The following is a 24,951-nucleotide window of genomic DNA, read 5'->3' as shown; positions in this document are numbered from 1 at the left end:
CTCATCTCTGTATCAGAGCTAAATCCCTGTGGAGAATCACCTCCCTCGGGACTCCCTGCACGTTCCTAGTCAGGGGTGGGCAGGTAGCCAGGTCAGACCCATGAGACTCTCCCTTTCAAACACATCTATTGTAAGCAGGGATGCAGGAATAGGGCAGGAGGAGCAAGCTTGCCTGGCACCACCCACTTCCAGCCTGGCTCTCGGTTTTACAGATGAGTTTTACAGCAGGTCTCCTGCTGACTCCGTGAGCTTCCCCATAGCTTGCCACCATTATCCATAGTTTGGTTTCTGTCACTTGCAACCAAATTATCCTGTCTGGCACAGATTACGCCACCCTCCCTGAGTCAGGTATGCTGGGGACAGGGTCACTGTTCCAACAGTTTCTGCAGTGACCACAAGGATGGGGGAGGAGGGGCCAGACAAGTCAATGGATGTCACACAGATGTCCCTCTCCATGTCCTTTGATACTGCCTCTTGGGAGGCCTTGGGGTAAAGGGGAAACAGCACAGGCTCCCATGTCAGAAACTATCACAGTTCAAATCTCAGCTCTGCCCCTCACTGGCTGTGTGATCTCAGGCAGGCAGTTCAACCTCTCTGAGCCTCAGTTTCACCATTTAGATAATGGGATTGGTGATGACTGTTACGCCTTGAGTTGGGCTGGGCTGAGGTTTGGAATATGTCTGTAGATAAAGTGCTTGGCATATACTAGGTGTTGGGAAAGGAGCAGCCATTATTAACTTACTGGGTTTTACAGTGGGGGGCAAGGGATACCCACACTGGAATTTACTTTGGGCCTTACCCTTCCCCCACCAGCCCACCCCCTACTCCCACTGCACTCCATCCTCTAAGGCATCGGTCAGCCAAGTTTTCCGTAAAAGGCCACATAATAGGAAATAGTTTAGGCTTTGCAAACCATACAACATCTCTATTGTAGATTCTTCTCTTTCTTCCATTTAAAAATGCGAAAACCATTCTTAGCTCAAGGGCCTTTACAGAAACGGGATGGGCTGGACTTGGCCCATGAACTGGAGTCTGTTGGCCCCTGCCTAAGAAATGGATCTGCTCATCCCAAAATAACACCTCCAAGCAAATCCGTGAGAGCTCCCTGGACATTAAGGAGCAGCAAGCGCAGCACGAAGAACAGAGAACACCTGGGGGTTTGTCATCAGTCACCCCCTGGGGTATGGGTCTGCCATCAGTCACCCACAGGGGCGTGGGTCTGCCATCCAGTCACCCCCAGGGGCGTGGGTGTGCCATCCAGTCACCCCCAGGGGCTTGGGTCTGCCATCCAGTCACCCCCAGGGGCGTGGGTCTGCCATCCAGTCACCCCCAGGGGCGTGGGTCTGCCATCAGTCACCCCCCAGGGGCGTGGGTCTGCCATCAGTCACCCCCCCAGGGGCGTGGGTCTGCCATCAGTCACCCCCCAGGGCTGTGGGTCTGCCATCAGTCACCTCCTGGGGTATGGGTCTGCCATCAGTCACCCCCCAGGGCTGTGGGTCTGCCATCAGTCACCCCCAGGGGCGTGGGTCTGCCATCAGTCATCCCCCAGGGCTGTGGGTCTGCCATCAGTCACCTCCTGGGGTATGGGTCTGCCATGAGTCACCCCCAGGGGCATGGGTCTGCCATGAGTCACCTCCAGGGTTATGGGTCTGCCATCCAGTCACCACCAGGGGCATCTCAGATGTACCTGCTCCTTCTTCAGAACCAAGCAAGGGGCCTCTTAGAACACAGCTAAAAATAACTGATTGGTGAAGTCCCTATCCTGTGTAAGACACTGCCCATGAATGATTTCACTGAATCAAGATATGCTGGATCTATCCCCATTCTGCAAATGAGGAAGGTGAGGCCCAGAGAGGTTAAGTAACTGGACTAAGATCACACAGCTAACGAGTGTCAGAACCAAGATTTGAACGCCAATCAGTCTCTCTACTCCCATCCTTGGTTTCTCCTATCTCTGTGATTTACAGGAGAAATTCACCTTCCATCCTTGGATGTGGATGCTCTGAACCGGACACTGGTCACGGGCTGACCCTGAGGTTAGGGCTGCTTGGCTACTGCCACCAACGAGTGCCCACCAGCCCCCGGGGCCCCCTTGGACTGGGCCAGAAGCCCTCTCTCCCTATTGAAGCAAGGCCTAATTTCCAGAGCTCTTTGGGAGATCTCATGCAGCTAAAAGGAGAGGCTGTAAACACTAAATATAACTGCTTGAAGCGGCGCTGACAGTTCCTTGCAGAACAGGGCCCTGATTATATAACGAGGCTGCCTCGGGAAGGGAGACTTGTGCCTGCTCAGGTTTTTCCAAAAAGAAAAAAGAAAAATCAGATAAAGAAAGTTAAAACTGTGATCCTTAAACCTCATTCATTCATTCCCTGGACTGAAATTTACTAAGCCCTGACTGTGAGCCAGGCACTATCACAGGCACTGGGGATGTGACAGTGAATCTCACAGACAAAATTCCCTGTACTTGTGAAGCCGCCAGCCTAGTGCAGGGAGACAGACCATAACCAAATAAATAAGTAAACTACGGAGCAGGGCGGGTGAAAACACCGCAAAGTCAAACAGGCAAAGGAAGTATTTTTAGAGAGGAAGAGGATGATTTTAAGCAGGGGAGGGAATCTGAAAAGATGACATTTGAGCAAACACAGAGAGTGAGAGAAGGAGCCACTCAGGGGTCTACAGGGAGAGGCTTTCGGGCAGTGGGAGCAGAACGTGCAAAAGCCCTAAGGTGGGACCATGCACCAGTTACAGAGGCACAATTGAAGACCCACTTACACCTGTCATTAGGTTGTTACAGGGTATAGTTGACCCTGAGAAAGGGAGATTAGCCTGGCTGACCCCTTAAAAGACGCTGAACTCTTTCTGAAGTCAGGATTTGAAGTGTGAGAGATTCAAATTGAGGGAGGTTCTCCGCTGCTGGCTTTGAAGATGGAGGAGGCCAATGAGAAGACATGTGGGGGCCTCTCGGAGCTAAAAGTAGCCCTGGCGGACAGCCAGCAAGGAAATGGGGACCCCAGTAGGACCACCACAGAAACTCAACCCCCACATGACACAACTACATGAGCTTAGCAGAGGGTCCCAAGTTCCAGATAAGGACACAGCCCAGCCAACCCCTTGATTACAGCCTCGTGAGACCCTGAGCAGAGAACCCTGCCAATGCCATGCCTGGACTCCTCATCTACAGAACTGGGAACTCATAAGCGGGTTTTGTTTTCAGCTGCTAAGTTTGCAGTAACTTGTTACATAGCAACAGAAAACAAATACATATTCATTAAATATCTTTGAGCACCTACTATATGCCAGGCCCTGTTAGGTGCTGGAGACGTAGCCATGAGCAAGACAGACAAGACTCCTGTCCATACAGAGCTTACATTCAAATTAGGAAAATGGACAATGGGCAAGAAATACATACTGGACACAATAATTCACAAGATAATGTGAGAGGGAGGTAATGCTGGGACAATGGCCTAACAGGCTCTTTCTTTTTCTTTTTAGGGTCTTGCTCTGTCACCCAGGCTGGAGTGCAGTGGCGTGATCATAGCTCCCTGCAGCTTTGAACTCCAGGCTCATGTGATCCTCCCAACTCAAACTCCCAAGTAGCTGGGACTACAGGTACTTGTCACCACTCCCCACTAATTTTTTTTAATTTTTTGTAGAGATAGGGTTTTGCCATCTTGCCTGGGCTGGTCTGGAACTCCTGGGCTCAAGTGATCTGCCCACCTCAGCCTCCCAAAGTGCTGGGATTACAGGTATGAGCCGCCACGCTTGGCCAATGGGTTAAGTTTCAATGGCCCAGGCCAACAAACCGGCCCCCAGCAGACAGAATCTTTAGCCCAGTCACCTCTCCAAAGCCCTGTGTGATTTGCCCCACCTATCTCCAACCTCATCTCCTGTTCTTCTGCCCTCTCTCCTTGTGCTGGAGCCTCCTGGATATCCTTCTCTTCCCCAAACATACCATGCTGTTCCCACATCAGGGCCTTTGCACCTGCTGTTCCCTCTGCCCAGAACACCCTTCCCCCAGCTAGCTTCCTCTCATCTTTAAGGCTTCTCCTGAAATACCGCCTCCTCTGAGACCTTGGCTGACCACCCCATTTAAAGAAGACTTCCCACCCATGAAGCTATTGATCTACCATGTTTTATTGTCTTTATAGCATGTGTCATTCTCGTAAGTTATTTATTAATTCACTTGATGGCTTACTTCCTCCCCTGGAATACAAGCTCCACTGCCGCACAAACTGTCTTTTCATCACTATTTCCCTGGGACCAGAACAGTTCCTGGCCCGGCACAGACACTCAGGAAATATCTGTTGACTGAATGACTGGAAAATTCCTTTGATCAGCCAGTGGTTGTTTTTATTTCTTCCATGGGGAATAAAAAAAGCACTGAAAAAAGGAATAATTCATAGAAAAATGAAAATCCTAAGCAATAGTGAGACATCCATTTGCATAATGACAAGCATCTGATTTTTAATATAATTCCACCTCCAAAGTGAAATGTTCGCTATTCAGATGCAGCCAGGCCCCATGAAAGGGCTCGGATACACAGGAGCGGTAGTTACAAGGGTGGGAGTCGAAATCCTCCAGCGGCTGCTTCCCCTCCATCGCAACAGTCTCAGCTGCTGCCGTCTAGAACTTGCCAGCTCTTCCCCACACTGTCAGCTGTCTAATCCAACACCCGTTCCCAACTTCTTTCTTTCTCCCTTGCCTCCTCGCTCTAGAAGGGGTGGGAAAGCTAAATACCCCCTGCCCCGGACTCTCTTGCAGTCCTACTTCTGTCCCGTGAGATGAAATAAAACAGTCTGGAGATGATCTGGGGTTCTCCGCTCCTGGCTTTGAAGATGGAGGAGGCCAATGAGAAGACATGTGGGGGGCCTCTAGGAGCTAAAAGCAGCCCTGGCAGACAGCCAGCAAGGCTACCTAAAAAAAAGAACAGTGGTGCCTGACCAGGCCCTATCCCTTTTTCCTGCTTAAATGTAACCTGGATGGCTGGAGTCACAGCAATCATTTTGTGACCATGAAGAGAAAGGGCAAGAGAATCACAGAGATTTTTGGTCCTTATGTCACTAAGCAGCTTTATCATTACCCACAAATAACCACCTCTAGAATTATTGGTATATGAGAAAAATAAATCCTAACTATGCCACAATGGTGGGGCTTCCTGGTGTTTGCAAGCAAAAACATTTCTTGATAATATGCTGACTGTATGGGTACAAGCAGCTTCATTTAAGTGAATGAAACTTTGTCTTTTGCCCAAAGCAATTGCATACCCATTATCTAACCTCATCATGGCAACATCCCCTGAGAGTCTGCATGGGCAGACTTGAGGTCCCCCACATGTTAGGCAAAAAATCCGAGATTCAGAGAGGTTAAAGGACGTGCCCCAGCATCACACTGCTAGGCAATGAAACTTGAAACTCAGAACTAAAACCTGGGCCAGGCACAGGCATTCATGCCTGTTATTCCGGCATTTTGGGAGGCCAAGGTGGGAGGATAACTTGAGTCCAGGAATTCAAGACCAGTCTGGACAATATAGTGAGACCCCATCTTTACAAAAAAATATATAAAAATTGGCTGGGCATGGTGGTGCACGCCTGTGATCCCAGCTACCTATAAGGCTGAGGCAGAAGGATCACTTGAGCCCGAGAGGTGAAGGCTGCAGTGAGCTATATCATGCCACTGCACCCCAGCCTGCGTGACAGAGCAAGACTTCGTCTCAATACATACATAAATACTAAAACCTGGACTTCCAAATTTCCAGAGTCCAACTTATGGAGAGACAAGAACCCATAATATAAAACAAGGGGCAGCTCTAATAAACCTAAAAACAAAAACTTTCGTCGTAGATTTCTGCTTTAGGCTAAGAGAAAACTGTCATAACCCACTTAGAAACCCAGGACCCAAGTATTACAGTCTGGAAGTAGTGTTGTGGTCAGTATAACACTGTCCATCAACTACAAGGGAACTCCAATAAAACTTACGGTCCTTATTTGCATTTCTTGAATGCCATAAAGGCAACACATGGTCCACAGAAATATTTCTTAAAATTCTCCTCCCCTTGCTGATCTATGTCCTTCACACTCCATACCTCCTCTCATTTCTCCAAACTCTCCCCAAACCTCTCCTCCCGGCCTCTTGTATCCTTCTTCCCGTTCCACTTGTCAATTTATTGTCCCTCAGCTCCAAACCCACCCTTCTTTGCCATGTTTGGTGATCCTGGAGCTGGGCCCTGGAAACATTTCTCCTTTGCCAGCTGGTGTAATGTTCGGCTTTGCCCGTAGAGGGCATGGGTTACACTGTGCAGCTATACAGCAGGAGAGCCCGTCCACTCTGGGTTCCTGTCCTCCTCTCCTACTGCAAGCAGCTCTTCTACCAGCAGCTCTCAGGTCAGCTTCAGTGACCCTCTCAGGCCACACTCTCCTCACTTGGTGGCCATTTCCACAGTAGCCTTGAGGGACCCTCAGCTACACTCTCCCCACACAGTGGCCACTTCTGCGGGAGGTCCAGCCATCCCCTCAGGCCTTCCTCGCCCACCCAGCAAGCAGCTTCAACCAACCATCTTTGACTCTGCCCTTGAACCATGTTCTCCCCACTGGGTGGGCATTTCTTAGAGAACAGCTGTGGCCACTCACATGGTCTGGCAATGGCAGATGGTGTATATGGACCAGCTTCAGGCTTCGTCATCTGACAGTATCTTCATCCAGCAAACTGCATGTTCTCATAGTAGCTACATTCTCTTCGGAGAGGACTGGTTCTTGGCCTCAGGGACTAGAATAGTTCCATATTCTTCACTCTCCATTTCCCTCAGTCTAGAGGGAGTAATAACCCCCTTTTTTTTTTAGACAGAGTCTCGCTCTGTTGCCCAGGCGGGAGTGCAGTGGTGTGATCTCAGCTCACCAAAACCTCCACCTCCCACGTTCAAGCGATTCTCCTGCCTCAACCTCCCTACTAGCTGGGACTACAGGCACACACCACCATGCCCGGCTAGTTTTTGTATTTTTAGTAGAGACAGGGTTTCACTATGTTAGCCAGGCTGGTCTCAAACTCCTGACCTTGTGATCCACCCGCCTCAGCCTCCCAAAGTGCTGGGATTACAGTTGTGAGCCACCACTCCTGGCAATAGTAACATTTTTATACCTGATATTTCTAGACCCCTTAGAGTCCTCTTTGACCCCATTAGTAAGTTAAGCATGTCTTACTAGTTAATAATTCTTTTTTTGTTGTCATGTGTGTGTGCGTGTGTGTGTGTGTGTGTGTCAGTCTCTCTTTGTCACACAGGCTGGAGTGCAATGGTGCAATCTCGGCTCATTGCAATCTCTGCCTCCTGGCTTCAAGAGATTTTCCTGCCTCAGCCTCCCCAGTAGCTGGGACTACAGATGGGTGCCACTATGCCCGGCTAATTTTTTTATTTTTAGTAGAGATGAGGTTTCACCATGCTGGCCAGGCTAGTCTCAAACTCCTGACCTCAGGTGATTCACCTGCCTCAGCCTCCCAAAGTGCTGGGATTACATGTGTGAGCTACCATGCCCAGCAATAATTCTGTATATTGGACTTTCCCAGTTCAAATTACCGATGTGGAATCAGTCAGGGTCTCCTGATTGGACCCTGGCTGATACAGAACTAGTTAAGAAAGTGGTTCTAAATACATACAGATCTCCAGGAGTGGGATTTGAAGACTCGCCATGCCTTTGGAGTTGAGTGCCATGCTGGGATTTTGACCATGTGAAATGGGGCACCAGTGACCCACAGCAATGCAGTCCCATCACAGCGGATCAGTCACACCATCACCTGTGGTTGGTCCTGACAAAGTGCTGACTGAAGCACATGCCTTGGGAAGGCAGGTGGCTGAGGCACTTGACATGATGCCCATGACGATGGCCTCAAGGGCTGTAGTGTGGGGACAGATGCTTCTGTGTGCACTGGAGCACCTACAGGAAAATAAAATGGAATCTCAGGTCCCTTAACTCATATCAAAGCACAGTCCTAGAGCCAAAAAGCTTCCATCATGCCCTCAATGAAAATTCTTATTTATTGTAGCTGGCTTATTTACATTAGCCAGGACTAATGCTACTGAAAATAAAAAACGCAATTGAATTGTATGGGTTATAGAATTCCACCAGGTGGATTCACAGCCTCACCACATTTCTCATGTGAAAGGTAGGACATTAAGGCCAGGCACGGTGGCTCATGCCTGTAATCCCAGCACTTCGGGAGGCCGAGGCAGGCGGATCACCTGAGGTCAGGAGTTCGAGACCAGCCTGGCCAACATGGCAAAACCCCATCTCTACTAAAAATACAAAATTTAGCCAGGCGTGGTGGCAGGCACCTGTAATCCCAGCTACTTGGGAGGCTGAGGCAGGAGAATCACTTGAACCTGGGGGGCGGAGGTTGCAATGAGCTGAGATCACACCACTGCACTCCAGCCTGGGCCATAGAGCAAGACTCCATCTCAAAAAAAAAAAAAAAGGTAGGACATTAAAAGGGATGCTGAAGCTTAGAATGGGGACATCTGGTGGGACTCAGATGAAACTGAGAATCTTGAACCCACACGTCACTCTGAGCCTCTGTTGCCAAAGGAAGGAGCTTGCTCTGTTGTGTCTAAGGAGACTAGCTGTCCTTTTCTTGAAAACTGTATGACAATCTCACATAAGGAGATGCCCATTCTCCTTCAGACCCACCACAACTACTCCCTGTTGGCACCTGACTCATACGTAGAATCTTAGATTTTTAGTACCAACTATGGCCTCAAATGAGATAGCTTTTACACCACGAGAACTGCAAGATTTTGCCAACATATATTGGCAGAGACCTAAGGAGTGTGTGAAGGTGTCAGACCAAGGCAGGCAGAAGAACAGGAGTAGACTGAACTCACTGACCAAGGTGCACTAAGATTTTGGATATCATATGTTAGTTTCCTTAGCTGGAGGTGGCTCTCAAAGCTTATTTGGTTGGTGGCTGGAACTAGGACTCCATGGTGGCCTAAGTTTAGTTAGCATAGATGCCAGAGCTACCCTGGCACGCTATGGCATGCAAAGGCTTAGGGAGATCGGAGTGTTGAAAGGATTTACCATGGCAACCTGCATACCCACCCACCAACTACATACCCCAGGAGACCCCAGAAAATGCTTTCTCTGTGAAAGAGCTGAGAAATACATTCATGGGGAAAACAGCTGCATCCTTAGAAGGTCTGTGGCTTTCTCCTTTCTAGGCCAGGTATGATGGATCGGGGGTGTGACCACCATTGATATTGATGGATCGGGGGTGTGACCACCATTGATATGAGCTTCCAAGAGCAGAAGCCAACAGGCAGTGCCCGACCTTCAGGCGCAATGCAAGCATACCTGCCATAAAGGACGGCACCACATGCCTGTGGTCAGCAAGCCCTGGCCTGTAGGAGGTTTGGCAGAGGCTAACTGTCCCAAGGTCCCTGGGACTGAAATAGAGGAGAAGCCTGCTCAAGTATTGCTTGGGGACTCATTTCACAACAAAGGAAGTGGAGCAATGGGTTCAGGCCCATAGAATTAACTTCAAGGAGAAGGAAAAGAATCAGAGGCACAGACGACAGGAGAGGCAAGAAACCAGCAGTCCCAGAGAAAGCAGCAAAGAGACAGCAGGTGCTGTTGACTGTCTAGTTCCCGGGAGGCTGAGCTGCGTGTCCTGCACTGGGGCCCCATGTGAGACCCCAATATCCTCCTGAGGCTGTGTAGTATCGTGTGGGCTTTGTATTCTTTCCCCTGTCTAGCAGATAATAGATCTGTAATTATTGGCTCGGGGCAGGGATGTGACTTTCACAAAAGCAGATACAAAAGCCTTTAAGGTTTTTTGTTTGTTTGTTTGTTTTGTTTTTTGTTTTTTTTTGAGATGGAGGCTTGCGCTGTTGCCCAGGCTGGAGTGCAGTGGCACAATCTCAGCTCACTGCAACCTCTGCCTCCCTAGTTCAAGCGATTCTCCTGCCTCAGCCTCCTGACTAGCTGGGATTACAGGCGTATACCACCACGCCCAGCTAATTTTTGTATTTTTACTAGAGACAGGGTTTCACCATGTTGGCCAGGCTGGTCTCGAACTCCTGACCTCAAATGATCCACCCGCCTCGGCCTCCCAAAGTGCTGGGATTATAGGTGTGAGTCACCATGCCCAGCTTCCTTTTTTCTTTGTCTTTCTTTTTTTTTTTTTTTTTTTTTTTTTTGAGACAGAGTCTTTCTGTCTTGGCTAGGCTGGAGTGCAGTGGCATGATCTCGGCTCACTGCAACCTCCGCCTCCCGGGTTCACACCATTCTCCTGCCTCAGCCTCCCAAGTAGCTGGGACTATAGGCGCCCGCCACTACACCCGACTTTTTTAATATTTTTAGTAAAGACGGGGTTTCACCGTGTTAACCAGGATGGTCTTGATCTCCTAACCTGGTGATCTGCCCACCTTGGCCCCCAAAGTGCTGAGATTACAGGCATGAGCCACCATGTCCGGACTTCTTCCTTTTGTTTTTCAAAGGCCCTAGCTCTTAGGTTCTGGAATCATAAAGTGAAATGTCCATGGAAATCAGGCTAAGTACCATATGTGAGTGAAACAGGGCCGGTGTAGGGCAATAGGGAGTGGACTAGACTGCGGTAAACTGGAGAGTGAACGCTCTGCTTCAAGACGTTCCAATTTAATTTTTTAAAAACAACGCTAGGGAACAGGTATTGGACTCCAGATTGACTGGGATTTTTTGAAATCACAGAGGAATCAGGGCTCAAAACAGAAATAAATCTGAGTGGTAGAAAAAGAAACGGGAATGGCTGTGGTAGACACCTGTCTTGTGTGTACCCCTCCGTACATTTGGAGAATCCCCCACTGTCTGAGTCTTCATGAGAAACGGCAGCTGCCTCGCACAATAAACGCCAAATAATTTTAAAATAATAATGGTAGGCCGGGCACGGTGGCTTACCCCTGTAATCCCAGCACTTTGGGAGGCCAAGGCGGTGGATCACAAGGTCAAGAGATTGAGACCATCCTGGCCAACGTGGTGAAATCCTGTCTCCACTAAAAATACAAAAATTAGCTGGGCGTGGTGGCGTGTTTATAGTCTCAGCTATTCCAGAGGCTGAGGCAGGAGAATCGCTTGAACCCAGGAGGCGGAGGTGTCAGTGAGCCACAATCGTGCCACTGCACTCCAGCCTGGAGACGAAAGAGACTCCATCTCAAAATAATAATAATAATAATGGTAATAGCTAAAACTTAAAATGCTTACTCAGTCACCTCTTCTACATGCTTCACATATATTCTGTTATTTAGTTCACGCAGCCCCCTCCCCCACAGAGGTGGGCTTGACTACACTATCCCCATTTTGTAGATGAGCAAGCTGAGGCATGCATGGCGTCCAAGCTCACACAGACATGTGGCAGAGCCTGGATTCAAATCCAGTCTGGCTCCAGCATCCACGCACTTAATGCCTTGCCACCCTTCCAATGAGGGTATTAGCTTGTGACAGAGCTCGGCCAACTAGACTTGGAATCTGGAGCAACTGATCTGAAGAAGCAGAGACAGGGAGAAGCTAATCCAGTGGCAGCAACAATGTCGAATATCCAGGGACAGCAGGGCGGCAGTGACGATCGGCTCTGATGTTCTCTGACTCTGTCGCCCATTGCCCGGCAGCAGTGGTAGCGATGGCCTCATCAGGCAAATTCCATGGCATGCTTCCCTTTGTCTGCACGTCCTCTTTGGAGTCTATTTTTGCAGTTTCTCAACAACTCTGTGAGCTCTCCAGGTGTTGTTTCAATAAATTCCTTTTCCACTTGAGTCAGCTGGAGTCCACCTTTGTTGCTCACACCCAGGTATCCCAACTGATGGGCCCCGTTTGATGCACACCTGTGTCTGTGATCCCAGCTCTGTGGCTGCAGCACTTACAATAAGCTCTCTTGTGACTCAAGCTTCTGTGGGAGGGATTCTGGCCTTTGCAGCTCTCCAGCCCTGTATTCAAATAACCCTGACTTTCCAGACTCTGAAGCCACACCAGGAGGGGAGCGAGGCTGCAGGGCTACCAGCTCCAGTACAATCACATCTGTTCAGGTGACAGTGGCCAGGACTGCTGCAGATAGTGCCATTATGGCCAGGTATTGAGCTGACCCAGATGAGGGGTTTTTTTTAATCACATTTCATCATTATTAAGAATTAGCTCTGTGTCATTAGCACACCAAGCTATCAACTCAAATCCGTTCTACCATCTGGAAGAGGCTCACACGAACAGCATGGAGCCCAGATGGATGCTGTTAGGAGAGCTGTGAGCAGAGATCAGCAGAGAAGGAGGGAGGGAGAGACAGAGAAAGACAGAGCAGACACAGAGAGAAACAGAGACAGACAGAAGTAGAGAGACAGAGAGAGAGAAATAGAGAAACAGGGAAGAAAGGGAGAGACATAGAAAGAGGGGAAGGGAGAAAAAGATAGATGGTGAGAAATAGAGACAGCGATAGAAGAACAGAGAGACTTACAGAAAAGGGAAATAAAAGAGGAGAGAGAGATACACAGAGAGACAGAGAAGAGTGGGAAAGAGAAACAGAGAGACGGGGAGAAGGGGAGAGAGAGACAAAAAGACAAAGAAAGAGATGGAGAGTGAGCAAGAGAGTTGTAAGGAGAGAAACTGAGAAACAGGGACTGTAAGAGAGACAGACAATGTCGAGGAGACCCCGTGACAAGGAGAGATGGGATGTGTCAGGGCACCCTGGGACAAAGTTCCTGGGACGGATAAAGCCACAGCTGTGCTTCCCTCTCTCCCAGGCACTACGCCCAACCTTGCAAAGGAAGGTGGGGCCCTCCTATTAAGGGGTCAAAGGTGAACAACAATGAGGAACAACCCAAACGTCCATTAATAAGGGAGGGGCATAAATTACACAAGATTCATACAATGGAATACTATAGAGAAACTGAATTTTAAAATATTGTTTTTAAAAACACACAAAAAAACACAAGTTTCAAGGAAGAACTCTCCTTAGGAGATATGTTAGTCTATTCAGGATGCCACAACAAAATGCCTTAGTGGGTTGTTTATAAGCAACAGAAATGTATTCCTCATAGTTCTGGAGGCTGGACAGTCCAAGGTCAACGTGCCAGCAGATTCCATGAGGGCCCACCCTCTGCATCACAGGTGGCCCCTTCTTGCAGCATCTTCGGTTGGTGGAAGGGGTGAACAAGCTCCCTTGGGCCTCCTTTAAGAGGGCACTAATCCCAATCATGACAGTAGGGCCCTCATGACCTCTCACCTCCCAAAGGCCCCACCTCTTGCTACCCCCAAGGTAGGGATTAGGTTTCCACATAAGAATCTTCAGACCATAGCAGGAGACAATAGTCCTAATTATGCACATTTGTTTCAACAGCTTCCCCAGCTCCATCCTCAGCTTGGCATTGCTGGCAGGTGACCTAAGACAACAGAAGAGTGTCACTAAATCACATTTGGGGCTGTCACCATGGTTTCCAGAAGAACATTTGTGAAGCACACCCTTCCGTCTCCCTCAGTTGAAGCTGGCCTTGAATCAGGGGCCTTTGGAGGAAGGCAAAAGGTTCTCATGTAAGGAGGTGAACCCCTTTCCCTCTCACCTGCCCCATCCTCATCTCTACCCACCCCCCAACACACACACACACACATAGCCGTGGTTGGGACAGTTAGCAAGTCCTTCTCCCAGCCTGGTCAGACCCAGAGCAGGAAGAGCACTGTGCCAGAGTCCCCTCCCAGAGCCATGCCTCAGCAGGCTGTTCCCAGGCTGCTCACAAAGGCTCCATGAAGAACCCGGGCAAGAATCCATTTGCCATGTGCCCCATTTTCTAGACGTGAACACTGAGTCCCAGTGATAAGCTGGCCAAGGGCCAGGACTTCTGCACTCACAGTCTGCCAGGGGGGCCAAGGGGGAGCCACGGTTTCTGCCTGCACAGCGGCCGTTCCCTTCCCTGCTGAGAGGAGGAGGCAGCTCTCCTTTGGTGAACTACAAAGGCATGTTGTTGACAAGGGATGCTCCCTACCATGAGTGGTCACATGACCCAAGCCTAGCCAATCAGATTCACAGGGAGGGTTTGGGACAAGCCGGGTACCCTAATTTCCACCGATGAGAGTCAGGCCTGAGAGTTTTGCTGGAATCCCTGGTTCCGAGAAGTCCAGCTTCTTGGAAAAGGCCCCTGGAGTGTTCTTGGGTTGCTGAGAAGCAGGCCCTGGGAGGCCAGGAGGACAAGGGATATTGGGGGTGACTCCTATGAAAGATAAAAGGTGGAGGAAGCAGAACTGGGAAGAAAAGGCTTCAGCCCCTGACACGAATCTCACGGCAGCCATCACAGCAAGGTCCAGTAAATTTATATTTATATTTATATTATTATTAGATATAATACTCATCATCTAAAATATTTTGAGTACCACACTTAAACGTTTTTGTTTTTCCAAACTTGGCCTTTATACATCAAAGGAGGCTTCTTTCCACCCTGCACAGCTTGGATGGAGCCAGTGAGCAGAACTAGGCCCAGCCACTGCCTTTGGTTTGTCTTCCTCTGAAGGAAAAATACACCAGCAAAGACGACGTTCTATCACCCAATTTGAGTGTCTCATTACAATTACATAATGCTAATTGCCAGCTTTGTGTTCCATATGGCAACTTGTTTGTTTTTTGTTTTTTTTGTTTTTTTTTTTTTTTTTTTTGAGACGGAGTCTCACTCTGTCACCCAGGCTGGAGTGCAGTGGCCGGATCTCAGCTCACTGCAAGCTCCGCCTCCCGGGTTCACGCCATTCTCCGGCCTCAGCCTCCCAAGTAGCTGGGACTACAGGCGCCCGCCACCGCGCCCGGCTAGTTTTTTTTGTATTTCTTAATAGAGACGGGGTTTCACCGTGTTAGCCAGGATGGTCTCGATCTCCTGACCTCGTGATCCGCCCGTCTCGGCCTCCCAAAGTGCTGGGATTACAGGCTTGAGCCACCGCGCCCGGCCAGCAACTTGTTAAAGTAATTGAACAAAATATAACTAATGAACAATTATAATGAAGTTCATAATTAGGTCCTTGAAACACTTGATACAAAAAATATTTCAGATTCTTTTTCAAAAAAACTGTACTCAAGTGAGGTGAGGTGAGGCTGACCCAGGAACTGAAGAAAGCTATGAATGGCTCCTCTGGTTTGAAAGCAATAAAATCCCCCAAATCATTACCCAGGTAACAGCACTGGCCTCCCAGAGCTGATACACTAATTTGAAGGAGATGGTGGATGTGAGTGGCTAACTCGAGGCTTTGGCAGGTAGTAGGTGAACAAGAAATACTTGTTCCTTCCCTCCTGTTGGGCAGGAAGTTCACTGAGGGGAGACAATGCTATCCATTACTGTCTATATTCTGTGGGGCCTTGTCTGGGAGCCTGACACCCAGAGGTTCTTCGAAAGTGGAGCTAAAAAGAGAATATTGAATCTGCTGCTTCCTGAAGACGTCCTCCCCCACCACTCAAGATGAACAATAACAGAGGAACCACAGGTCACACACTCAGATCAGCAACAGTATAGCGGACTCTGTAGTTGGCAACCCAACAGCCATTACCACAATCGAGGTGGAAAATTCAATATCTAAATAGTAACTTCACAGTGGAGGAGACTGGAAGCCCCACCTTACCCAAGCAGCCAAAGTTAACATCCCCAATAATGGGACTAATGAGCATTAGTCCCATTATTAGTAATGAGCATTAGTCCCCTTATTAGTAATGAGCATTAGTCCCATTAATAATGAGCATTAGTCCCATTACTGGGGCTCTGATGTGTGGCCTCTGATATGACCTACCTCAAGAAGGCCTCAGCACCACCTCCACACAGTCCTGCCAAAAGTTCCTAACTGAATCCAAACATCAGGAGCCATCAGACAACCCAATGTGAAGAGCATGCTGCAAAGTCACTGGCCTGTCCTCTCGAAAACATCAAAGCCATGGAAGGCAAAGAAAGTCCCAGGAAGTTCTTCTGATTCACGGAGAATAAGGAGATGTTTCAATAGAGTGCATTGTGTGATCTGGGCCTTTATTCTGCTATAAAGAACATTTTTTTTTTTTTTTTGAGACGGAGTCATCTGGGCTCGCTGCAAGCTCCGCCTCCCGGGTTCACACCATTCTCTTGTCTCAGCCTCCTGAGTAGCTGGGACTACAGGTGCCTGCCACCATGCCTGGCTAATTTTTTGTATTTTTAGTAGAGACGGGGTTTCACTGTGTTAGCCGGGATGGTCTCAATCTCCTGACCTCGTGATCCGCCCGCCTTGGCCTCCCAAAGTGCTGGGATTACAGGCGTGAGTCACCGTGCCCAGCCAAAGGACATTATTAAGACAAAGGCAGGATCTGAAAAAGGTTAGTAGATTAGATAATAGTAGTTTCCATGTTAATTTCCTGATGATTGTGCTATGGCTATGTAAGAGAATATCCTCGTTTTTAGGAATTCACAATGGAGTATTTAGGGACAAAGGGACATTGTGCCTGCAGTTGACTCAAACCATTCAGAAAAAAAAAACCCACATAAGTGTGTATGTATGCATGTGTGTGTATGTAGGGAGAGGGAAAAAGATTAAACAAATGTCACATGATGCCAACATTTGGGCAGTTTGAGTGAAGAATATCTAGAACTGTTTATGTTATTCTTGAAACTTTAATTTGAAATTATGTCAAAACACAAAAAGGAAAGGAATACTGCTTCCCAGTTTCCTCTAGAGCTAGGGGTGGCCAAGAGACACAGTTCTAGCCAATGAGTTGGGGGAGAAGGCTGCTGAGGATCTTTCTGGGGATAAATTTTCCTCTGGTAAAATAAGAATGGGCTTCAAAGAGACTTCTCACTGCACTGGCTGGCTCACTGCTTTAAGAATGTGAGGATGTGGTGCCAGAGCTGCGGCAGCCATCTTGTGACCATGAGGAAAAGGCCAAGAAACTCACAAAGCTTTCCCCATGTATGAGTTTCCCTGATACTGTTGCCCCACTTATTAGGTTACATAAGATCATTCAATTCCTGTACTCCTTCAATCCCATTCATCATTCCAGGCCCAATGTCAGAACCTGTATCACTCAGGACCAGGCGGACAGGGCAGCCCCCATGTCAAATATTACCAAAGGGGAAAGACAGCTCCGGAGACCTTACATCGGCAATGAAGTGCTGTGGCCTAGAAACGACACATCCTTTCCAATCACAACTCATTGGCCTTCATAGAACACAGGGCCTGGCACCGATTCCACAATTCTTATTCTTGAGGGGTTTGCATGCCAAAGTTTTGCCCCTTTTCCTCAACTATAAATTCCTCATCGTAAGTTTTTAAAGATAATGATGCCCAGACTTTTCCCCCAAACTATTCAAATCATCACCTGAGGTCAGGAGTCCGAGACAAGCCTGGGCAACATGGTGAAACCCCGTCTCTACTAAAAACACAAAAATTAGCCAGGCGTGGTGGTGCGTGCCTGTAACCCCAGCTACTCGGGAGACTTAGGCACGAGAATCACTTGAACCTGGGAGGCAGAGGGTTGCAGTGAGCCGATATCGTGGCACTGCACTCCAGCCTGAGTGACAAAATGAGGCTCCGTCTAAAAAATTTTTTAAAAATCAGAATCCCTGTGAGTAGGGCCTGGAAATCAGTATTTTATAATTCAGGTATAACATACATTTATAGTCCATAGCAAAAATTTTAACTGTACATCTCAAATATTTTTATTATGGTAAAATATACATAACATAAAACTTGCCACTTTACCCATTTTTAAGTGTACAGTTCAGTGGCATCAAGTACATTCACGGTGTGACGCAAAAGTCACCACCATCCATTTATAGAACCTTTTTATCATCCCAAACAAAAACTATGTACCCATCAAACATGCTCTCCCCATTCCTTCTCTCTCCCCATCCCTGAATAATCTCTGGTCTACTTTCTGTCTCTATGAATTTGACCATTCTAGGTATTTCATGTAAGTGGAATCATACAGTATTATTCATTTTGTGACCAGGGTCTGTCACTTATGATAATGTGTTCAAGGTTCATGCACATTGCAGCATATGCCTGTGTGTGTGTGTGCACATGTATGCGTGTGTTCATTCCTTTTCATATAATATCATGAAATAAAATGTGTTCTGGCCGGGCGCGGTGGCTCTAGCCTGTAATCCCAGCACTTTGGGAGACTGAGACGGGCAGATCACGAGGTCAGGAGATCGAGACCATCCTGGCTAACACGGTGAAACCCTGTCTCTACTAAAAATTACAAAAAACTAGCCGGGCGAGGTGGCGGGCGCCTGTAGTCCCAGCTACTCGGGAGGCTGAGGCAGGAGAATGGCATAAACCCAGGAGGCAGAGCTTGCAGTGAGCTGAGATCTGGCCACTGCACTCCAGCCTGGGCGACAGAGCGAGACTCCGTTTCAAAAAAAAAAAAAAGTGTTCTATCCCTACAATAGAATATTATTCAGCCATAAAAAGGAATGAAGTTCCTCTATGTTCTACAGTATTCTATTGCAGGGATCGAACACGTTTTGTTTATCATTCATCAGTGACAAACTCTTGGGTTGCCTCTGCCTTTTGGTGATTGTGAAGAACGCTGCTACAAACATTAGCATACAAGCATCTGTTTGTGTCCTGGCTTTCAGTTCTTTTAGGTATATACCTAGTATATATACCTAGTAGTGCAACTCCTGGCTCACAGAGTAATTATAAGTTTAACTTTCTGAGGAACCACCAGCATGTTTCCACAACAGATGCACAATTTACATTCCCACCAGCAAGGTACCAGGGTTCCAGTTTTTCCACATCCTCGTCAAAGCCCAGTTGTTTGGTACACATACATGAACTCAAGTAACCACCATGTAGATAAAGACATCTAACATTTCCTGCACCCCAGAAGGTACCCTCATGAGAACCGGTATTGTTGCAAGCTCCCCGGCAGCCAGGGTCAGGAACCATGCCCTAAACTTTTAGTGGTTCTATCTCTGGCAAGGCTGGCTAACACTCAACCTAAAAATAAACCTCGAGTCTGAAAATGGAACATTAAAAATGACATTGTCACCTTGACAGAGTGGCTAATAATGCTCCAGCGGGCAGGAGTCCATCAATCATGGGCCTCTGCCTTCTGTTTGGAGAGCTGAGGAAGATGCCAAGATGGAAAAGAGGGATGCAGCACAGGACAAGCCAGGGTGGGTGCCTGGGCACGGAAATCCCAGCCCACACCTCCCCAGGCCTCTCCCCAAACTGGGAACAAGAAATCTAGCAGCCAGACAGAAGCACTGCCTTCCCTGAATTCAATTTGCAAGGTCAATCATGTAAGAACCCAGGCCTAATAGAATTGTCACATGTGTCACGGTCATTTACAACGCACTCTTGCCACATCTGAACATGAAAGCAATTATGTGATACATACTTTGGCAAGAACCTGAGGTTCCCATCAAGAGGGAGAGAAACACTGTCAAGTCAGGTTATTTAAAGAAAGAAAGAACGAAAAGAAGGAAAGCTACAAAGACACATTCATTATGAAAATTTGAAAATTTCCACTTCCCTAGAAATCACATAAGAAGACTTAAGAGTCGGAATCCTTTTGAAAGCTCCATTGTCTTAAGAGTATAAATAGCATCTTTTTAGAAACACACAATTTCAATCAAGCTGGAATAATGGGAAGTACCATTCATGGAACGTTGTCTTTTAAAATTTCATGACACATGAAATGATTCTCACTCCAAATCTAATTAGAGGCTCAGGCATATGAGAGTTTGTGACAACGTCAAAGCGCTTGGAAAACGTACATGTAATTGATCTTCTTCACTGGGGCATGATTTCTTTTAATCAATCTAGAGATTCAGGAAGTACCCAAAGAAAGGACCACGAGAAATCCTTCTCGGGAGCTCTTTCCAAAAGGGCTGGCCCTAGCCCATGGGACCTTGGGCAAGTTCCTTGAACCTGAGCCTTATTCCCCATCTTCAAAATAGGGATAATGATGACACCTACCTCCTAGGGTTATAGTCAGGATCGTGGCCCTGGAACAGCGCCCAGCATACAGTGTGTACTAGAGCAATGTTAGCTATTATTGGCACCAAGTGGCTAAGCCCTAACGGCTCAACAGAACCCAGCCCAAAGCCCACACAACTGTGACTCCAGCCCCTGAAGCCAGTGGTCTCAGGCCCTGTTGCAAAAGGACAGCTCAGCAGACCACACAATAGGAGCCATATCCTTTAGCCACCAGACAGCCCAGGCTGACAAAAATCTTTAGTAACAGGCACAGAGGGGACCCAGTAGTCATTATCAAAACTGCAGTTCCCTCTGCCCCAGCCTGGGTGAGACATGAGCACCCACCACCTCCCTCTTCAAATGCCTTCTTTCAAGTGCCAGTTCCCACCAGCAGTCCTTCAGCCCTGCTTGCCTGCAGGCCAGGGACTCCTGCCCCAGGCCACTCAAGGTTTCCATCCTACCTGGGGCCTCTGATGGACCATAGAAGGGCACCGTCTCTGCTCTCCCAGGATATTTTTTGGGGAAATGGGCCATTGACGAAGACAGGTGGCACAGCACACTGCTCACAGAGTCGGCAGCCAGGATTCCCGGGCTCCAGTTCCCAGTCCGCTACTGTTGGCTGGGTGGGTCAAACTCTCTGCACCTCAGTTGTCATCCTGTAAAAACAGAGATCATAAAAGCATCTTCTTTGTGGGATACTTGTGAGGGTTAAACGAGTTGATGCTTTACGTGCTCAGGACAGCCTAAGAGCCCACTGAGGGTTTGCTCAAGGAGTGGTTTCCACTCTGCTCAGCCCACACTGTAGACTTTGCAGAAACATGACTATTTTTCAGTAACCAAAGTTAATTTTTTATGAACTCCCACTCTTGTAGGGATGCTGAATCTGCCATAGGTGAGACTTTCCTTCTTTCCCCAGCGTTGTGCCTATATTTGGGCAGGAGTGTGTCTCGCCATAGCAGGGGATGGAGGGGACATGTTCTCACTATCGCCTCCCAACCGCAGTGCCCACTGAGGTGGCCTTATTGCTCTCTGGATCTAATCACTGACCCAGGGAGGCCCTTCTGGCAGAGCCTGGGGATGACGATGATGCAGACCCCGCAGGGCTGTCTGAAGACTAATGAATCAATGCACATGTAGCCCTTAGAACAGGGCCCAGCCCATGCTGGTGGTCATTCCATGTTAGTCACTTTGACCTGGCCATCGGGGACCCAAGGAATGTGGGCCCAGCCTTGCCTCATCTTCCCTTTTATTCCAAGAGAAGCTGAGAAATCTCCCAATTTCTAAATTGGCATTGGATCCAAATAAACAGTGATTGTGAGAAGCAAGCAAGATACAGCTGAGGGCTACATTTGAACCCTTGGCCATTAGTTTGAGATGTCTGTCCCTTGTGGCTAAGTTGGCCATTCATGGCTAGTCCCATTTTACAGATGGAAGAGGTAAGGCCCTGAGTGGTCGAAAAACTTGCAGTATGACGCAGTTGGCTGAGCCAGGACTTTAACCCAGACTGTTGGATCCAGGGTCAGTCCTCTCACACTTGTGCCTTCCATTAACATCCATGGCCTTTAGACAGAGCAGGCTCCTGTTGTCCTCAGCTTCCCTGTGGCTGTACCCGACCTTCTACCTGTATTTACATCACCAAATCCCTGTTCCAATTACAACTGCTGTATAAATATACCGAAATTTAGTAGCATACAACAAAAGTGATCTTATTATATTTCACAGATTCCATGGGTCAGGAATTCAGTCAAGGCTTGACTGGGTGATTCTTCTGTTCCACGTGGTGTCAACTGAGGTTACTCAATGATATGCAGCTGGCAGATGGCCGATCCAGAGGCTGAAAGATGGCTCCATTCATATGCCTGGTGCCTTGGTGGGGATGGCTGGAAGATGGGGCTCTGCTGGGACTTCTGACCACAGCGCCTCCACGTGGCTCTTCCAGCATGGTACCTCAGGGTATGAGACCTCAGATGGTAGCAGGCTCCTGCCAATAAGCATCCCCAAAAGAACCAGGCAGAGCTACCTGGTTTTCCTGGTCCAGGCTATAAGTCACTGAGCGTCACCTCTGCTATACTTTATAGAACAAACCAGTCACCAGCCCACCTAGATTGGTGGGGAGGGGATATAGACGTGCCCCTCACCAAAAGAAGTGTCAAAAATTGTGTGGCCGTTTTTCTTTAACTGCCACAACCCCTGAGGTAACTGTAAAGTTCAAGAGCACAACAATTTTATAAGATGGATTTATCCCGGAAGGGGCTGCTTCTTCTCAAAAGGTGGCCTCCCACTTAAATCCCACGGATCCTCAAAACCCAGTTCTTTCATCTGCATTTTGTGCAAATAAGCCTCATTTGTCTTCATGACCCGTGAGCATGCAGACCTAGAAAAACTTTTTTTTTTTTTTTTTTTTTGGAATTCTGATTGGGAATTCTTCCAGGCCAGAACCAGGCAGTTCTTTAAAACAAGGCCTGGCTTACCGATTTGCATGCATCCACCATCACTGGGGACCTCATTGCCTGAGGCAAAGGTCCCCAACCTTTTTGGCACCAGGGAACTGTTTCGTGGAAGACAGTTTTTCCATGGGGAGAATTGATTGTTGCAGGATGAAACAGTTCCACTCATCAGGCATTAGCTTCTCCTAAGGAGCGCACAACCTAGATCCCTGACATGACTGAAGTTCACAACAGAGTTTGAGCTCCTGAGAGACTCGAATGCCACGGCTGATCTGACAGGAGGCAGAGGTCAGGCGGTAACGCTCTCTCGCCTGCTGCTCACCTCCCACTGTGCGGCGCAGTTCCCAGCAGGCCACGGGCTGGTACTGGTCCACGGCCTGGGGCTTGGGGAACCCTGGTAAGCCATCTAGAGTCAGGCAGAGAATCAAGCAGTGACCTAAGCTCACAACTCAGCCGCGGCACTTCTTCCTCACCTGGAATTCTGCCTCTTCACAAAAGCCCCATGACTGCTATTAGGTGGAGGTGCTTGTCACGCCTGAGATCCATCCTCTCCCGGTTCAGCCTCCAAGCCCTGATCTTTCCCTGAGGCGCCTCCATGCCCCAAGCTCAGGTCACGTGTTTCCAGTTGAACTGGCCCCGCCTCCTGCCGCAGGGCAGTCACATGATCCAGGTGCCACCAATGAGAACCTCCCATTCCCCTGGTCTCCATGATTGGTTCAGAGATGGGCACATGACCTGGGCCAAGCCAATGGGACTCCTCTTCAGGCTTTTGTTGGAACTTCGGCAAAAAGTCAGACTGAAGCCTACGCAGGAGAAAGAAGGAAGGTGAGATTGTAAAAGAATAGGAGATAGCATTTATTGAGCACCTGCTATGTGCCCAGCACTATTTTATTGGCAACATGGTTATTTCACTACCATCACAGCCCCATGAAATACATAGTATTCTCTTTTTTCTCTTTTCTTTTCTTTTTTTCTTTTTTTTGTGGAAACGGAGTCTCACTGTGTCACCCAGGCTGGAGTGCAATGGCACAATCTTGGCTCACTGCAACCTCTGCCTCCTGAGTTCAAGCAATTCTCCTGCCTCAGCCTCCGAGTAGTTGGGATTACAGGTGCCCACCACCACGCCCAGCTAATGTTTGTATTTTTAGTAGAGATGGGGTTTCAGCATGTTGGCCAGGCTGGTCTCGCACTCCTGACCTCAGGTGATCCACCCGCCTCGGCCTCCCAAAGTGCTGGGATTACAGGCATGAACCACCACGCCCAGCTGAGATGCATAGTATTATTAATCGCCACATTTCTAAATGGGAGAAAGGAGGTTCAAAGAGGTTAAGTGAGGTGTGCGGTCACACAGGAAGAGGCAGAGCCATCACTCACATCCAGGCACTTGGTTCCAGAATAGTGTTCCAGATTTAAGAAACCTTCGGGATACTTGGTTACGTTTTAGTTTCTGATTAGCAATAAATACTTTTTGGTATAAACGCATCCTATGCAATATTTGGGACGTTCTTACACTGAAAAACTAGCTATTCATTGTTTTTCTGAAACTTACATTTAACTGGGTGTCCTGTATTTTATCCAGCAACCCAATTCCAGAGCCCATGGTCTTAACCACTATGCCCTACTGCCCATACAGATGTCATGAGAGATGTTGAATCCTGATTACATTGACCCAGCCCTGGATCCTGCTGTGCCTGAAGCCAGTGATGAGAGATGGCTTTCTGTCACTTGCATCTGAAGAGTTCTGACTGACATAGTGCTATGCCAAAGCCAAATGAGCACTTTATTGAGCCCTACTCTGTAGTTGGGACCAAGGGGTGGGAGATACAGAGGAGGTGAAGGAGGAAGATTGCCATCCTCAAGGACCAGAGTGGGGCTGAGAAGACAGAACTCACATGTCTGGAGGTGCTAAGTAGAGTGTGCCGCACACGGAGGCCTGGGCCACTGGCCGAGTGTGTTAGTGCTCTACTGCTGCATGGTAAATTATCACACACTTAGCAGTGGAAAACAGACCGAGACTCTGTTGTGCTGGGGTGGGAGCAGGAGACAGGCACAGGGAGGCTGCAGAGAGAAAGAAGGGGCAAGGGAGGAAAGGAGAGAGGGAGCCAGCACCTGTGAAAAGAGGAAACTAAACAGGGCTGGTTGCTGCCTCCTGCTTCTTAAAGGAAACCACCTGCCCATCCAGGGCCCACCTCCCCAGCCCTCAGTCCTGTTACTGTGTGCAGCGGGTTCCACACCTGAAGGGGCTATATGACCCAGGCCTAATCAATCAGCATATTCCCTCCTCCTGGCCAGTGATTGGCTCAGGTTTGGTCATATGATCCAAATAGCCAATAAGCTTCAAGATGGGGACTCAAGTTGAAACTACTTGGGGGAAATCTTTCTTCCCGTCTTAACACTGTGAGGACATAAGCCTGGAGCTGAAAGAATTCGTCTTGCCATCATTAGAGGAGAGTCCATCTGAGAATGTCAACACAGGAAGGCAGAGATGAGATGGAGAGAGAGAACACTGATAATGTCATCAGAGCATCTGGATCCAGCCACACCTGAAGCTAATCCTAGCATTGGAGTTTTCAAAATGGTGAGCCAAT

General features: G+C 48.3%; 1 protein-coding gene across 1 annotated transcript in view; it reads right to left on the bottom strand.

The window, feature by feature from the left end:
* Positions 1 to 22,980, bottom strand: part of TMEM132B (transmembrane protein 132B) — a 507,637-nt gene extending 484,657 nt beyond the window's left edge. Inside the window, exons 1-2 of the mRNA XM_077955780.1 lie at positions 22,837 to 22,980; positions 20,378 to 20,572 (exon numbers count right to left, since the gene is read on the bottom strand). Of these exons, the coding sequence (XP_077811906.1) occupies positions 20,378 to 20,450 (73 nt within the window). The 5' untranslated portion in view covers positions 20,451 to 20,572; positions 22,837 to 22,980. The remainder of the gene's footprint in view (positions 1 to 20,377; positions 20,573 to 22,836) is intronic.
* Positions 22,981 to 24,951: the final 1,971 nt, after the last annotated feature.

This window comes from Macaca mulatta, chromosome 11 (assembly GCF_049350105.2).
Source record: "Macaca mulatta isolate MMU2019108-1 chromosome 11, T2T-MMU8v2.0, whole genome shotgun sequence".
Classification (NCBI taxonomy): Eukaryota; Metazoa; Chordata; class Mammalia; order Primates; family Cercopithecidae; genus Macaca; species Macaca mulatta.
This window is presented reverse-complemented; position numbering and strand designations above follow the sequence as displayed.